This window comes from Lipotes vexillifer, unplaced genomic scaffold, assembly GCF_000442215.2.
Source record: "Lipotes vexillifer unplaced genomic scaffold, Lipotes_vexillifer_v1.1 scaffold234, whole genome shotgun sequence".
NCBI classification, from domain to species: domain Eukaryota; kingdom Metazoa; phylum Chordata; class Mammalia; order Artiodactyla; family Lipotidae; genus Lipotes; species Lipotes vexillifer.
The window spans coordinates 989,121-1,005,004 of NW_006782612.1; the positions used below are offsets into that span (position 1 = coordinate 989,121).

At 38.8% G+C, this 15,884-nt stretch overlaps 1 protein-coding gene across 4 annotated transcripts in view; it reads left to right on the forward strand.

Annotated features, from left to right (window-relative positions):
- The window catches only part of PNPLA8 (patatin like domain 8, phospholipase A2), a 61,721-nt gene that overhangs the window by 315 nt on the left and 45,522 nt on the right, over positions 1 to 15,884 (forward strand). For 2 of the 4 annotated variants that reach the window (XM_007455339.1, XM_007455340.1), the window contains exons 2-3: positions 7,715 to 8,866; positions 9,019 to 9,168. In XM_007455339.1, the coding sequence (XP_007455401.1) occupies positions 7,805 to 8,866; positions 9,019 to 9,168 (1,212 nt within the window). In that variant the 5' untranslated portion in view covers positions 7,715 to 7,804. Of the gene's footprint in view, positions 1 to 2,798; positions 2,844 to 7,714; positions 8,867 to 9,018; positions 9,169 to 15,884 lie in introns of those variants that run through there. The other 2 variants (XM_007455338.1, XM_007455341.1) reach the window with 2 other exon arrangements.

Consider the following 15,884-nt stretch of genomic DNA (forward strand, 5'->3'; position numbering starts at 1 on the left):
GAGACGGCCGGGCACCGGAAGGAGCCCTCGGGTCCCGGGCCTGATGGGCGCACGATGCTGTCCGCCTCCTCGGACCCCGTGGGCTTTGCTGGTCCCGACGCGCAGACTGTTTTGGTTTCTCTGGTCCCGCCCCGCGTTGCCTGTCCCACCCCCCAAGCCTCCCAGCCTAGGTTCCGCGAGTCTGCCAGGCTTCCCCTGGGCAGTAGGTTCTCCAGCAGTTCGCGGGAACCTGTTAAAGCGATGTCCCTATTCTACATCATTTTCCACTGTCGGCGCACCTGGTTTGTCGGCTGCTCCTTGTTTTTAATTGTCAGCAGTTTCTTTGTAACCCTACCCACGTTGAATTCTGCCCTCGGCTGCTGTTGCTTCAGGCGGATTGAGGTGCGTGCTTTTTGAAAGGTGAAGTTGTGTGAATCATTTTGTTGCAGTACTACCCCCGCTGTCGTGTCTGCCATCACGCGGGGAGGAACCTGGTTTCTACGCCCAATACAATGATAACTTTCAATGAAAGTGGTGACACCTAGGAAGAACTTGGAAGTGGCATGAGGAACTATCACATTATCCTATTTAAAGTGAAGTTTTTAGTTCCAGTAACATCCCAGTTGGACTGCATCCCAGTCTACAGTTCCAATTCTTGAGCTTTCAGAAATGACAAAAGTAGGTTTTAGTGTATCGAGAAAATGTTGTTAAGACAGTGAAATATTATTAATTTTGAAATCCGGGAGTTTAAAAAAATATATTACACTGTGAACCGAGAGTTTAATGCCGCTTATGAGGCAGGTGTTTCAAACCCATTGCAGTTATTTCGTTAAATGGCTTGTGCAAATTAGTTGTACTTTGAACATAAGAACGTGCTCTTATTTCGGGATTTTTATTAAACTTTTTCTCAGGGTTGCTCATTTTTCTGTTTGTGTATCAGATCTAAATTAAAACCTTGAAAGCATTGTCCTTTTAACAAGTGATGTTGGCTGAAAAGATCACTTTCACTAGCTTGTATATTTACTTGCTTCAATGTACCTTGAGTTGTTTTTTTGCTTAGTAATAATGACCGAGGATTTGGGCCAAAGGGTACATACTGTCTTGCTTGTGAAACATTAATTTGTGCAAAGGTCAAACTCTTAGCCCAACATCTTCCTATCATGTCTTAGTTCTAACCTTTCTTTCCCATGTCTTATATTTTACTTTATTCATTTTCCTTGCTTTTTAGAGGTGCCATTGCCCTGAGTTTTTCGGGATATCTTTTGTCCTGTGCTTTTTTTGTTTTCTTGGAAGACTACCTCTTCCTAACTTTGAATGGCAGTCAAGGCTCTACCCTTGTTCTCTCTACACCAGAGCGTTAAAATTTGAAACTCAGGGAGTATTTTAGTAGTTTCATGACTATCCTGAAATGTCTTGGAAAATATAATGTATATATGCAAATAAGCATTTTTCAAAGAAGAGGAGCTTATATCAAGTTCTGGGATCCCCAAATTCTCAAGAAGTGTTACTGTACACCCTTCCTCGGTAAATTCAGTCTTATGGTTTTAGCTGTCACTGTGGTAATAACTCCAAACATGATTCCACAGCCTGTGTTCCTATAGTACATCTCCATTTGAATATCCCACTGTTAACTGCATCCTGTAAGTCCAAGAGATTTTTATGAAATTGGCCCCCTTCCCAGTTATCTCGTATTCACAAATGGCACTTTTCCTGTTTCTCGGTTTAAAAACACTTAAGTTGTTGTGACACCTCCCTCTTCTTACCCCATTCTTTCCTGTCACCAAGTCCTGTGTTTTGTTGTTTACCCCACTTTCAAAGTGTGGCTCAAAGTAACCCTCGTTTCCATTATAGTACCTTTACCTTAATTCAAACCCTTGTCACTTCATGTCTGCATTATTGCAATAACTCGGTGAAGTCCTCCATACATTCATTCTTTCCATCGTCAGTGGAGCCTCCACCTGGAAGCTCCCTTATTTCTTCTAGTTAAAACGTCATTCCGTTCTCTAGTGGGGGGGGTCTAAGCCAAACTCTTCTATTTATATCTCCATTGTATTTGTACTACCCTATAAATAGGGAGTCTGGTCTTCCCTTCTCTTTTCTCAGTTGAGATGGCACTTCCCAGTTTACCTTCTTTATCTGTTTGCAATCTAACTTTCGTCCCAGCTGAATTTGCTCTCCAAACCTTTGTCTGCATTTACTAGTGTTGTGATTTGGGAGCAGTTAAATTCAGCTTGTTGATTTTGTTGCCAGCTCTCTCTGTTGAGTAATTTTTACTTGACAACTATAGTTTCTAGACAGGTGTATTAAAATAGTATGATCGTGAGATCGTCTTGTTTTCCTTTAATTGTTCCCTTTTTCAAATTTGCTTTATATGCTGTATTTCAATGCCAAGTCGATAGGTGTATTCATAATTGGTCATGAGGATTATCTCTTAATGGAAAGAAACATTGCAGATCCCTTACCTCTAAGCTCTGTAGCTCTGTCCTCTGCTTGACTCTTAGGCCCATGTCTGCCATCTTTCCCACTTCTTACTTTCCTTTACCTTCTTCTTGCTATTCCTGAATAGACACAGCTTATTCCTGTCTCCAAAGCCTTGGTTGCTTCTTCCTCTTCCTTCAATGCTTTTTACCCAGAAACTTTTAATTAGGTACCGCTTCATTCAGGTCTCCAGTAACATGTCAACTCAATTCTTCTCCTGACCACATCAACTAAAATAGCACTTTCTGTGCCCTTTGTCCCCAACCCCCAGCTTTATTTTTCTTCATGGCACTTCTCGACCTGTTGCTATACATTATATTAGTTATTTGTTTATTAATAAGTTGTCTTTTTCTCCAAGACCTAGGAGACTACCTGAGGTTTAATAAGTAAGTGGATTATTCCTTTTACTATGAAATAGTATCCCTTTTTAATCTTATTTCATGCTTTTGCCTTAAATTTGCCTTAAAGGGCTTTTTGCTTTTCTTTTGGTAAATATAGGCCTGGTATGTATTTTCCCCATTCCTTTATTTTTAACCTTTCTTTATCATTATGTTACAGGAGTGTCTTGTAACTAGTATGTAGCTGGAGTTTTCATTTCTAAAATTTGCTCTTCCTGTACACTCTTTGTACAGTTCTCTTTTTTTTGTTTCCTTATTTTTGTTCCCTCTATCATTGAATGTTTTAAACCTACTGAATTTTTTTCTGTTATTTCTAATCTTGGTTACACGTTTTCCTGTTAGGTATACTTGCTGGTACTCCCTTGAAGTGATTCTTCTTTGACTGTGAGTTAATCTTCAGTGGTGGTTGCTGAGTGTGGGAGTCTCTTGCCGTGAGCTTTGGAAGTGTCCTTCCATGGTAGTTTCAGTGGACTCAGCAGAGGCCCCATGGAGTTCACTAGCTCTGACTAGTTTTCATTTGCTTAGGATTTCTGCACCATAAAGGTAATGTGACTGCAGATCCAGGCATGTGGTTCCTCTTCAACTGTGGATTTCTCACTGTTGGTTTTGTTTTGTTTTGTTTTTTTAACTTTATTGTGGTAAAAAAATATATCATAAAATTTACCACCTTAACCATTTTGTAGTGTATAGTTCAGTGGCATTCAGTGCATTCATGTTATAAAAACAAATCTCCAGTACTTTTTCAGTTTGCAGAGCTGAAACCCTACCATTAAACAACAGCTCCCCTCTGACCCCTTCCTCCAGCCCCCTGTAACCATTATTCTACTCTCTGTCTCTGAATTTGACTGCCCTTTGTACTTCATGTAAGTGGAATCACACAGTACTTGTCCTTTTGTGTCTGGCTTATTTCACTTAAGCTCATGTCCTCAAGGTTCATGCATGTTGTAGCATGTGACGGGATGTCCTTCTTTTTTAAGACTGCATAATATTCCATTGTGTGCATATACCACATTTTGTTTATTTAACTGTCCTTGGACATTTGGGTTGTTCCCACCTCTGCTATTATGAATAGTGTTGCTATGAACAGAGGTGTACAAATATCTTTTTGAGGCCCTGCTTTCAATTCCTTTGAGTATATATCTAGAAATAGGATTGCTGGATCATATGGTAGTTCTAGATTTAATATTTTGAGGAACTGCTATACTGTTTTCCATAGCAGCCACACCGTTTTACAGTCCCAGTAACAGTGCTCAGGAGTTCCAACTTCTCCACATCTTTGCCATCACTTGGTATTTTCTGGTGACTTGTTTTCTTTTCGGGACTTAAACAACAGAATTTATTTCTCAGGTATTTTCTGTTTTGTTTTTTTGTTTTGCTTTATTTTGTTTTTTATACTAGCCATCCTGATGAGTGTGAGGTGTTACCTCATTTGGTTTTGATTTGTATTTCTCTGATGATCAGTGATGTTATTCATCTTTGCATATGCTTGTTCACTGTTTGTATGTCATCTTTGGAGAAATGTCTGTTCAAATCTTTTACCCATTTTTTAATTGAGTTATTTGATTTTTTTGTTGTTGAGTTGTAGGAGTCCATTATTGGTTTTGAGTATGGCTTTTTATCCACAAGTACTTTAGTTGTATTTTATCATGTTATTTCTGTCTTGGGGATCGTGAGGCTTATTAATTCGGCTTATTACATTGACTGCAAGTCCTGAGGGGTTCAGAAGAGCCAGGAAAGCAGATAGGTATACTTCTTTTCTCTCCTTCCCTCTATAAAATTGGGTGTTTTAAAATAATATGCTTACATGCTATTTAGACAGATTTTAGTTTGGACTGTCACCTTCTGAAGAGTCACGATGGGTTCTTGGTTTCTGTCTTGTTCGTTACTCCATCTGTCAGCGATCTGCTGGAAGCAGATCTAATGTCATTCCTTTGCTTATCATACTTCATTGACAGTTCGATCTTTCATCTCCTTGGCAAGATTATCAGACCCTTCGTAACCTGGTCCACCCTGTCTTTGCAGTATCCCCGTATACCTCTCGCTCATCATTTACTCCAGGTCCTGGAATGAAAACAGCTACTTGCAATTTTTGCTTATATTGTGTATATTTTCTTAAATGCTTTTTTATGTGTTTCCTTGTGTTTGTTTTTCCCATGATCTAGAATTCTCTCCTTCCCCTCTTATATTTTACAATGTAATGAATTCCTTTTTTGATCAGTTTTCAGCTTCTTTTTTCAGACTTACCTGGGTATCTACTCTCACCTTGTGTCTTCCATTCACATTGCACCATCTGTTAAAGTGCATTAAAGTGTTTGCTTTTTTTTTTTAAGGTACAAAAGTGATACCTGCTCTTTGTAAGTAATTGAGTCTGTCCAAAAGTAAAAGCCCTTCTCACTGTCTTTTGATTCCACCTCTCAGTTCACAGGAACTAATAAACAAGTACTTACCCTTTCAGAATCTGTGTGTGTGTGTGTGTGTGTGTGTGTGTGTGTGTGTGTGTGTGTGTGTAGCCACAGATTTAAACTGCATATATAGGTTTTTGTTTTCTTCTATTACATAATATCTTCGTGCTTATGTCTTTGTATCCTCGTATGTATCGTATATATGATATCACAGCTTGCCTTTCGCACTGTACTGTATATGAAGGATATATAGGCAGATTGTCTATTCTCCTTAACTGCTGTGTAACATTACATTGTAACTCAGTTTATTGTATGTATGTACCGTAATTTATTTCACCATCCCTTGCTAGAAGAAACTTAGAGTTGTTTTTCAGTGTTTTGTTATTTCAAGCAGTGTGGCAGGGAATGTGTGTACATACCTTTACTCCTATGCAGTTATTTCTGTAGGATAGATTCTTAATAGTGGAATTGCTAATCAAAGAATATGTGCCTTTAAAATTTTGAAAGATAGCATTTAAAATTTCATTAGATACTGTCAGATATTTCATTAGACACTGTCAGGTAGCCCTCTGTGTCCCATTTCCCCAGGTATTATCAGTACTGGATATTATCAATCATTTATATTTTACCAATTGAAAGAACAAAATATCTGTTTTAAACAGCATTTATGTTGTGGTTATGAACCCCTTGTCTGTTAGAAGTGGCACACAGCTTATTCTAATCTGACTTCTTTGATTAACTAAGCACTTTGTACTAGACAGCGAAATCTTCCTTACAAGGCTATCTTGAGCTCTAGACTGAAAGTTTCTTGGTATCCTGTTTGTGGTCTTAGCATCTAGCACTATGTCCGGTGTAGAGTTGTCGTCGAATGCGTGCCCAACATACAGTGAGGCCAAACAAACTGAAATGTCCCCGTTTGGAGTGGGAGAAAGGTTTACTGCAGGGCTCACGCAAGGAGAACGGGTGGCTCCTGCTCAGAAGACCTGAGCTCTGATGGGTTTTGGGAAATAGTTTTTATAGGCAAAATTTATGGGGAGGTCTGCAGGGTGTGTGCCCCTCCTCTGATTGGTTGAGGTAACAGGGTGGTGTTCCAGGAATCTCAACCATCAGTCTTCTGGTTCCAACCAGTCTGGGGTCCTAGTGCGTGTGCTCAGCCTGAAGTTACCATCCTCCACCTGGGTGGGGGCCTGAGTTCCTGTAGAATAACTCAGATATGTACCAGATTGTTCTGTACATCCCCCCAGGAGGAACCAGGACCCTGCCCCATCTCTGCACTGTTATTTCTTTCTGCATCACCTCGTTCCCTTAATTAGTAACTGTTTGAATCTGCCCTTTGGAACTCAGGGAAGGTCTAAGAGGCTGAAAGCCTTTTTCCTAAAAACAAGGACCTGGGGACACAAAGGCTTTTGTGCCTGGGAGGGTCCTGCTCAGTTTCAGCCCCGCTTTTCTTTGATATGCCTCAGTCTTGAGTGGAACAGCTGTTGGAAAGGAAAATAACATTTTGGATAGAGAGGTTAATCATAAACTCAGCAGAGGACCTGGGTTTTAGAGGGACTCAGTTTCAGATTAAATATTCTACAAACGGTTTGCTGTGAGTAGGAGTGTAAGACTTGACTCTTCAAAGAACTTACAGTCTAGTGTCACATAAACTGTCAACACTTTAAATAGCATAGGAAGGAAGAAAAGCAGCATAATATCTAAATTGTGTCAACGAAAAATTAATCAGCAGATCTAAGAAAGAATTGGAAAATTTTATTTGAGCCAAATTTGAGGATTATAACCTGGGAAGAGCATCTCAGAAAGCTCTGACAACTGTTCTACCAGTTAGAAGTCAAGACACAGTTTAAGTTTTTTGAGACAGAAGGCTGTACGTTAAATGATGTGTATTGACAGTTTACGTAATCCAGATTTAAGTGCCATCGTGGTGGATCATGTGACCCTTTACAAGATCAAGAAGGAATGCTCTGTCTTCGTGATGCTAGGAGAATGTTGCTGTTTATGATTGAGCAGGTATTCCTGCCGATGGGGAGGTTTGGTTGATGCATGATACAGATACACAGTGCACAGTTGAGAGGAGAGAGGAGGCCATAGGGCAGAGAAAGTTTTCATTTTATTTTTATTAGGCCAAAGGGCAGAGAAGAATTTTTCTGTTTAAATTTTTCTTGTCTTGCCATAAATATGAATTTTATTTCACAATTGCATGTTCAGTTTTGTGCTGTAGGAAACCTTATCTATTGGGTAGCTTCTCTAAATTAGTTTTCATGAAACATCCTATTACTCGCTATTTTTTCACTGACTTCCGTAATAAAAGATGACTGATTTTCTGTTTGCTTACAAGTGAAATCTCTTTTGCCATAATGAAAATATATTATCCTATCTTCTTTTGAGACAAGTTGCTGAGTTTAGTTCAAGTAGTAATTTACCTTGAATCCTAATTTTTTTTTTCTTGCATTTCAGGTAAGACCATGAATTATGGCATTTCTTAAATGAAGCATTCAGGAATGAAGTGAAAGTCATAACGTATAGAAAATAAATGATTTTTAAGTTATGTCTGTTAATTTGACTATAGGTCTATATTATATTTACCTCCTTAGTAATACGAGAAGTCTTTGTGGGAAGCAGAGGAGCAAGCAGCTGCCTTTCTTGTGCTCGCCTAAACATTACTGGAGGATAAGCCACAGCAGTCTACAGAGAGGTTTTCATACAAGCAAAATAAGATGTAAATGGACCAAAAGTGAAGCTCATTCTTGCAGTAAGCACTGTTACTCTCCAAGCAACCATGGTTTACATTTTGGAATTTTGAAACTTAGCACTTCTGCTCCCAAGGGACTTACAAAAGTGAGCCTTCGTATGTCCCGTATTAAAAATACTTTGAACTCTGTTTCGAAGGCTCTTTTTGGCAAGCAGAATGAAATGATCTCTCGTTTAGCTCAACTTAAGCCAAGTTCTCGAATATTAAGAAAATTGTCAGATAGTGGCTGGTTAAAACAGAAAAACATTAAACAGACCATCAAATTTCTGAAAAAATACAGCAACAAATCAGCAGAAAAGGGTTCTTTTGCAGGAAAGGAAAGTCACGTTATGGAGAAAGAAGATATAGGTAAGCAAAGCCTTTTTCATTACACGAATAATATAACCACGAAATTTGGAGAGTCATTCTACTTTTTATCAAGTCATATTAATTCATACTTCAAGCGTGAGGAAAAAATGTCTGAACAAAAGGAAAATAAACATTTCCAGGACAAACCAGAACTTGAACTTAATAAGACTGAAGACGAGAAACCCAGTTCTCCAGATCCTGGCGTCCTGACTGATAAGAAGCTGGGCTCAGAAGCTTCTTTATATTCTGAGGACGATGCTTCAAGTCCCAGTGGGACGCCTGAGGTTCTTCCCATTTCTACTAAACAAAGTATTGCTAACTTTCTTTCTCGTCCCACTGAAGGTGTACAAGCTTTAGTAGGTGGTTATATTGGTGGACTTGTTCCCAAACTAAAGTATGATTCAAAGAGTCAGTTAGAAGAGCAGGAAGAGGCAATGAAAGCTGAGCAGGCCATCAGCAAAGACAAAAATGCAGAGGAGAAAAGGCGGTTATCTCTTCAGCGAGAAAAGGCAAGTCGTTATTCAGTGTGGTTTTAAGTTTTAATTTTTGTCAGATTTCTAAGTTTCGTTTCCTAATGGGACCTAAGAAACTTTAATCATCTGTTGGTATCACTGGAGCAGTTGCATACTCAAATCATACATATTTTAACATGTCTTTGTAGATAATTGCCAGAGTGAGTATTGATAACAGAACCCGGGCGTTAGTTCAAGCCTTAAGAAGAACAACTGACCCAAGACTCTGCATTAATAGAGTTGAAGAACTGACGTTCCATCTTCTGGAATTTCCTGAAGGAAAAGGAGTGGCTGTCAAGGTAATTCTGATTACCTTTAATCTGGTTTTATCTTGGAATAAAAATACTAATAAACCTTCTAAAATGGAGAAGGCAACGTGTTTCATTTTTCTATTTAAATATTTTTGTGGTTTTATCATACATGTGATGTGTTATATATTTAGTAATTGCCCTATGATATGCCTTATGCTAAATGCTCCCTTTAATTCTGTGATATGTTATGCTTAGTACTCATACCTATACTTTAAGATTAAACATTTGAAAATAGAGGATAAATCTCAGTATATTAGTTGAATTGCCTATTAGCTGCCAAGGTTTTCTTAAATGCAGTGTAGGTATTTATGCTGTGTAACTACTCTTAAGACAGGAGTCGTAATTCATAAGTAAAACCATTGCTAATTTTTATTTCATGATCTTTCTGTACTTTCTGTACATAAAAATTTTCTTGATCTTATCAATAATTGAACTTGTGGTCCTATTACTAAAACAATTAGCTTTCCTTTGTCTCAGTGTTTTCAATTATAAAACAGTGGAGATAATTTAGACCCAGTTAAATAGACCATTTTCAGAGAAATAATATAAAATGTGAATGATGCGGTTGAGTCTCTTTACACCTTTACAAGGTTATTTGTAATACATAATGAACAATTTGGAAATATCATATAATGAATAGACAATGTTAACGTTTTGTTAGAGATCCGTTAGTGCTTATTTTTAACCTGCCACCCAGAAAATTATAAGTTAACTTAGTTCGTATTTATTCACCGTTTTGATAACCATCTTGCTGAAATTATGTTTTTAAATTATTTACCCTCTAGTTTTATATTGTATAATACGTACATTATTATAATAGCTAAACTTTAGAATTTCATGCTCATAGAATTTGGGATTATCTTCCATATATATGTAATCTCTTACTTAAAAGATAAAATTTCCAAATATAGATGTGCTTTTAGGTCATTTAACATGTCGGTGATACACTGAAAGCAGAGGTCTAAGATGGAATTGCATACTTTTTTTTTTCTGCGGTACGCGGGCCTCTCACTGCTGTGGCCTCTCCCGTTGCAGAGCACAGGCTCCGGATGCACAGGCTCAGCGGCCATGGCTTACAGGCCCAGCCGCTCCACGGCATGTGGGATCCTCCCGGACCGGGGCACGAACCCGTGTCCCCTGCATCGGCAGGCAGACTCTCAACCACTTCGCCACCAGGGAAGCCCGGAATTGCATACTTAAAGAACTTTTAAAAAACGTTTTATTGAAGTGTAATACACATGCAGTTTTAAGTGTCAAGTTCAGTGAGTTTTCACATATATCCACGTAACCAGCACCCAGATGAAGAACAGAATTTGTCAGCACTTCAGAAACCTCCCTTGGGCCCCCTTTCAGTCACAATCTCCCCCAAAATAATCACAAACCAGTTTTACCTGTTTTTGTACATTATGTAAACTCTTATGATTGGCTTCTTTCACTCAACATGCTGGTAGGAATCTTTTACATTGTTGTGGGTAGTTGTAGATAATTTATTCTTGTTGCTTTTGTCTTCCGTGGTGTGAATGTATCACAGCTTATTTTTTCATTGTAGTGTTGTTGGATTTCTGGGTAGTTTTCAGTTTTAGTCTGTTATGACTAGTTTTGCTAATAGGAACTTTGAGAAGTCTTATTTTATATAATTGATCCCAAATCTAGGGACCCTTCAGTACCAAGGAGAAATGTGATATGTGTTTTCCTATAGAATGGCTCACCTTCTGGATTTACCTGGCTTCCTCCTCGTTGGTATAGTTGATGTATTCCTCTTTCCTTTTTCTTTCCTGCACATTGGAATTTAAATATAAAGACCTGATTGAGTTAAGCATTTTCTTGTTAGGGCACATTGTAGATGACATGCACCTCATATTACATTGTGTCAGAACACATGTAATTGGTTGAACAACAGTTAGTAATGCTAAGGTTGACCACTGGATTAGGGAGATCTTTTCATTAGTCTGATCTTTGCATTGGACAGTTAGGCTAGAACCATTAGCCATCAACCATTAACCTAATTGTTTCTAGAACTAGTCATTTCATTAGGGTTGCAGAATGATAAATTTCTAATTCTCTCATTCCTTCTGCATTATAATTGAAATTCTCCTGTAAAACTAGAGCTTTCTTCACCAACTAAAGCTATTTGGTTACTCTCAAAGATCAATGTTGCAGGAAAAGCAAAAGAAATGCTTAATTTCTTTCTACTTAGTCACCAGTTTTCAAAGTAAAGAGTTGCTTTTTTTTTTTTTAATAGATCTTTATTGGAATATAATTGCTTCACAGTACTGTGTTAGTTTCTGTTGTACAACAAAGTGAATCAGCCATATGCATACATATATCCCCATATCCCCTCCCTCTTGAGCCTCACTGCCACCCTCCCTATCCCACCCCTCTAGGTCATCGCAGATCACTGAGCTGATCTTCCTGTGCTATACGCTGCTTCCCACTAGCTATCTACTTTACATTGGGTAGTGTATATATGTCGATGCTACTCTCACTTCACCCCAGCTTCTCCCTCCCCTCTCCGTGTCCTCATGTCCTTCTCTATGTCTGTGTCTTTATTCTTGCTCTGCCACTAGGTTCATCAGTACCTTTTTTTTTTTTAAGATTCCATATATATGTGTTGGCATACGTGATTTTTCTCTTTCTGACTTACTTCACTCTGTATAACAAACTCTAGGTCCATCCACCTCTCTACAAATACCTCAGTTTCGTTTCTTTCTATGGCTGAGTAACATTCCATTGTATATATGTGCCACATCTTTATCCATTCATCTGTCCATGGACATTTAGGTTGGTTCCATGTCCTGGCTATTGTAAATAGAGTTGCAGTGAACATTGTGGTACATGACTCTTTCTGAATTATGGTTTTCTCTGGGTATGTGCCCAGTAGTGGGATTGCTGAGTTATATGGTAGTTCTGTTTTTAGTTTTTTAAGGAACGTCCATACTGTTCTCCATAGTGGTTGTATCAACTTACATTCCCACCAACAGTGCAGGAGAGTTCCCTTTGCACCACACCCTTTCCAGCATTCGTTGTTTCTAGATTTTTTGATAATGGCTATTCTGACTGGTGCGATGTGATACCTCATTGTAGTTTTGATTTGCATTTCTCTAATAATTAGTGATGTTGAGCATCTTTTCATGTGCCTCTTGGCCACCTGTATGTCTTCTTTGGTGAAATGTCTATTTAGGTCTTCCCCCCTTTTTTTTTTTTGCGGCACGCGGGCCTCCCACTGTTGTGGCCTCTCCCGTTGCGGAGCACAGGCTACAGAGGCGCAGGCTCAGCGGCCATGGCTCACGGGCCTGACCGCTTTGCGGCATGTGGGATCTTCCCGGACCGGGACCCGAACCCGTGTCCCCTGCATCGGCAGGCGGACTCTCAAAAACTGCACCACCAGGGAAGCCCATTCCACCCATTTTTTTATTTGTTTGTTTGTTTTTTTGATATTGAGCTCCATGAGCTGTTTGTATATTTTGGAGATTAATCCCTTGTCTGTTGTTTCATTTGCAAATGTTGCATTCTCAGGGTTGTCTTTTGTCTTGTTTATGGTTTCCTTTGCTGTGCAAAAGCTTTGAAGTTTAATTAGGTCCCATCTGTTTACTTTTGTTTTTGTTTCCATTACTCTAGGAGGTGAGTCAAAAAAGATCTTGCTGTGGTTTATGTCAAAGAGTGTTCTTCCTGTGTTTTCCTCTAAGGTTTTTTTTTGTTTGTTTTTAAATTTTATTTATTTATTTATTTATTTTTGGCTGTGTCGGGTCTTCGTTTCTGTGCAAGGGCTTTCTCCAGCTGCAGCGAGCGGGGGCCGCTCTTCATCGCGGTGCGCGGGCCTCTCACTATCGCGCCCTCTCTTGTTGTGGAGCACAAGCTCAAGACGCACAGGCTCAGTAGTTGTGGCTCACGGGCCCAGTTGCTCAGCGGCATGTGGGATCTTCCCAGACCAGGGCTCGAACCTGCGTCCCCTGCATTGGCAGGCAGATTCTCAACCACTGCACCACCAGGGATGCCCCTCCTCTAAGGGTTTTATAGCATCCGGTCTTACATCTTTAATCCATTTTGAGTTTATTTTTGTGTATGGTGTTAGGGAGTGTTCTAATTTCATTCTTTTACATGTAGCTGTTCAGTTTTCCCAGCACCACGTATTGAAGAGGCTGTCTTTTCTCCATCATATGTTCTTGCCTCCTTTGTCGTAAATTAGGTGACCATAGGTGCATGGGTTTATCTCTGTGTTTTTTATCCTGTACCATTGATCTATAGTTCTCTTTTTGTGCCAATACCATACTGTCTTGATTACTGTAGCTTTGTAGTATAGTTTGAAGTCAGGGAGCCTGATCCTTCCAGCTCTGTTTTTCTTTCTCAAGATTGCTTTGGTTAATCGGGGTCTTTTGTGTTTCCATACGAATTGTAAAATTTTTTGTTCTAATTATGTGAAGAATGCCATTGGAAGTTTGATAGGGATTGCATTGAATCTGTAGATTGCTTTGGGTAGTATATTCACTTTCACAATATTGATTCTTCCAATCCAAGAACATGGTATAGTTCTCCATCTGTTTATGTCATCTTTAATTTCTTTCATCAGTGTTTTATACTTTTCTGAGTACAAGTCTTTTGTCTCCTTAGGTAGGTTTATTCCTAGGTATTTTATTCTTTTGGTTGCAATTTTAAATGGGATTGTTTCCTTAATTTCTTTTTGTGATTTTTCATTGTTAGTATATAGGAATGCCAGAGATTCCTGTGCATTAATTTTGTATCCTGCAACCTTACCAAATTCATTGATTAGTTCTAGTAGTTTTCTGATGGCATATTTAGGATTTTCCATGGTATAGTATCATGTCATCTGCAAACAGTGACAGTTTTACTTCTTTTCCAGTTTGTATTCCTTTTATTTCTTTGTCTTCTCTGATTTCCATGGCTAGGACTTGCAAAACTATGTTGAATAAGAGTGGTGAGAGAGGACACTCTTGTCTCATTCCTGATCTTAGTGGAAATGGTTTCAGTTTTTCTCCATTGAGTGATTTTGTTGTGGGTTTGCCATATATGGCCTTTATTATGTTGAGGTAGGTTCCCTCTGTGCCCATTTTCTGGGGAGTTTTTATCATAAATGGATGTTGAATTTTGTCAAAAGCTTTTTCTGCATCTATTGAGATGATCATATGGTTTTTATTCGTTAATTTGTTAATATGGTGTATCACGTTGATTGATTTGTGTATATTGAAGAACCCTTGCATCCCTGGGATAAATCCACTTGATCGTGAGGTGTGATCCTTTTAATATGTTGTTGGATTCTGTTTGCTAGTATTTTGTTGAGGATTTTTGCATCTATGTTCATAAGTGATGTTGGGCTATAATTTTCTTTTTTTTGCAGTATCTTTGTCTGATTTTGGTATCAGGGTGTTGGTGGCTTTTGTAGAATGAATTTGGGAGTGTTCCCCCCTGTGCAATTTTTTGGAAGAGTTTGAGAAGTATGGGTGTTAGCTCTTCTCTAAACGTTTTATAGAATTTGCCTGTGAAGCCATCTAGTCCTGGACTTTTTGTTTGTTGGAAGATTTCTTTTTTTAATTAATCTATTTATTTATTTATTTTTGTCTGTGTTGGGTCTCGTTGCTGTGCTCGGGCTTTCTCTGGTTGCAGTGAGCGGGGGCTACTCTTTCTTGCAGTGTGCAGGCTCCTCATTGCAGTGGCTTCTCTTGTTGTGGAGCACAGGCTGTAGGCGTGGGCTTCAGTAGTTGTGGCTCATGGGCACTAGGTGAGCAGGCTTCAGTATTTGTGGCGCACGGGCTTAGTTGCTCCGCAGCGTGTGGGATCTTCCCGGACCAGGGCTCGAACCTGTGTCCCCTGCATTGGCAGGCGGATTCTTACCCACTGCGCTACCAAGGCAGTCCCTGTTGGAAGATTTTTAATTACAGTTTCAGTTTCATTACTTGTGACAGGTCTGTTAATATTTTCTAATTCTTCCTGATTCAGTCTTGGAAAATTGTACCTTTCCAAGAATTTATCCATTTCTTCGTGGTTGTCCATTTTATTGGCATATAGTTGTTTGTAGTAGTCTCTTATAATCCTTTGTATTTCTGTGATGTCCATTGTGATTTCTCCTTTTTCATGTCTAATTCTATTCATTTGCATCCTCTCCCTTTTTTTCTTGATGAGTCTGGCTAAGGGTTTATCAATTTTGTTTATCTTCTCAAAGAACCAGCTTTTAGTGTTATTGATCTTTGCTATTGTTTTCTTTGTTTCTATTTCATTTATTTCTGCTCTGATCTTTATGATTTCTTTCCTTCTACTGACTTTGGGTTTTCTTGGTTCTTCTTTCTCTACTTGCTTTAGGTGCAGGGTTAGATTGTTTATTTGAGATTTTTCTTGTTTCTTGAGGTGAGATTGCATTGCTATAACCTTCCCTCTTAGAACTGTTTTGCTGCGTCCCATAGGTTTTGGGTTGTTGTGTTTTCGTTATCATTTGTTTCTATGTATTTTTTTATGTCTTTGATTTCTTCAGTGATCTCTTGGTTATTTAGTATCGCACTGTTTAGCCTCCGTGTATTTGTGTTTTTTACAGTATTTTTCCTGTAATTGATTTCCAGTCTCATAGCACTGTGGTCAGAAAAGATGCTTGATATGATTTCAGTTTTCTTAAATTTTCCAAGGCTTGTTTTGTGACCCAAGATGTAATCTATCCTGGAGAATGTTCTGTGTGCACTTGAGAAAAAAGTGTATTCTGC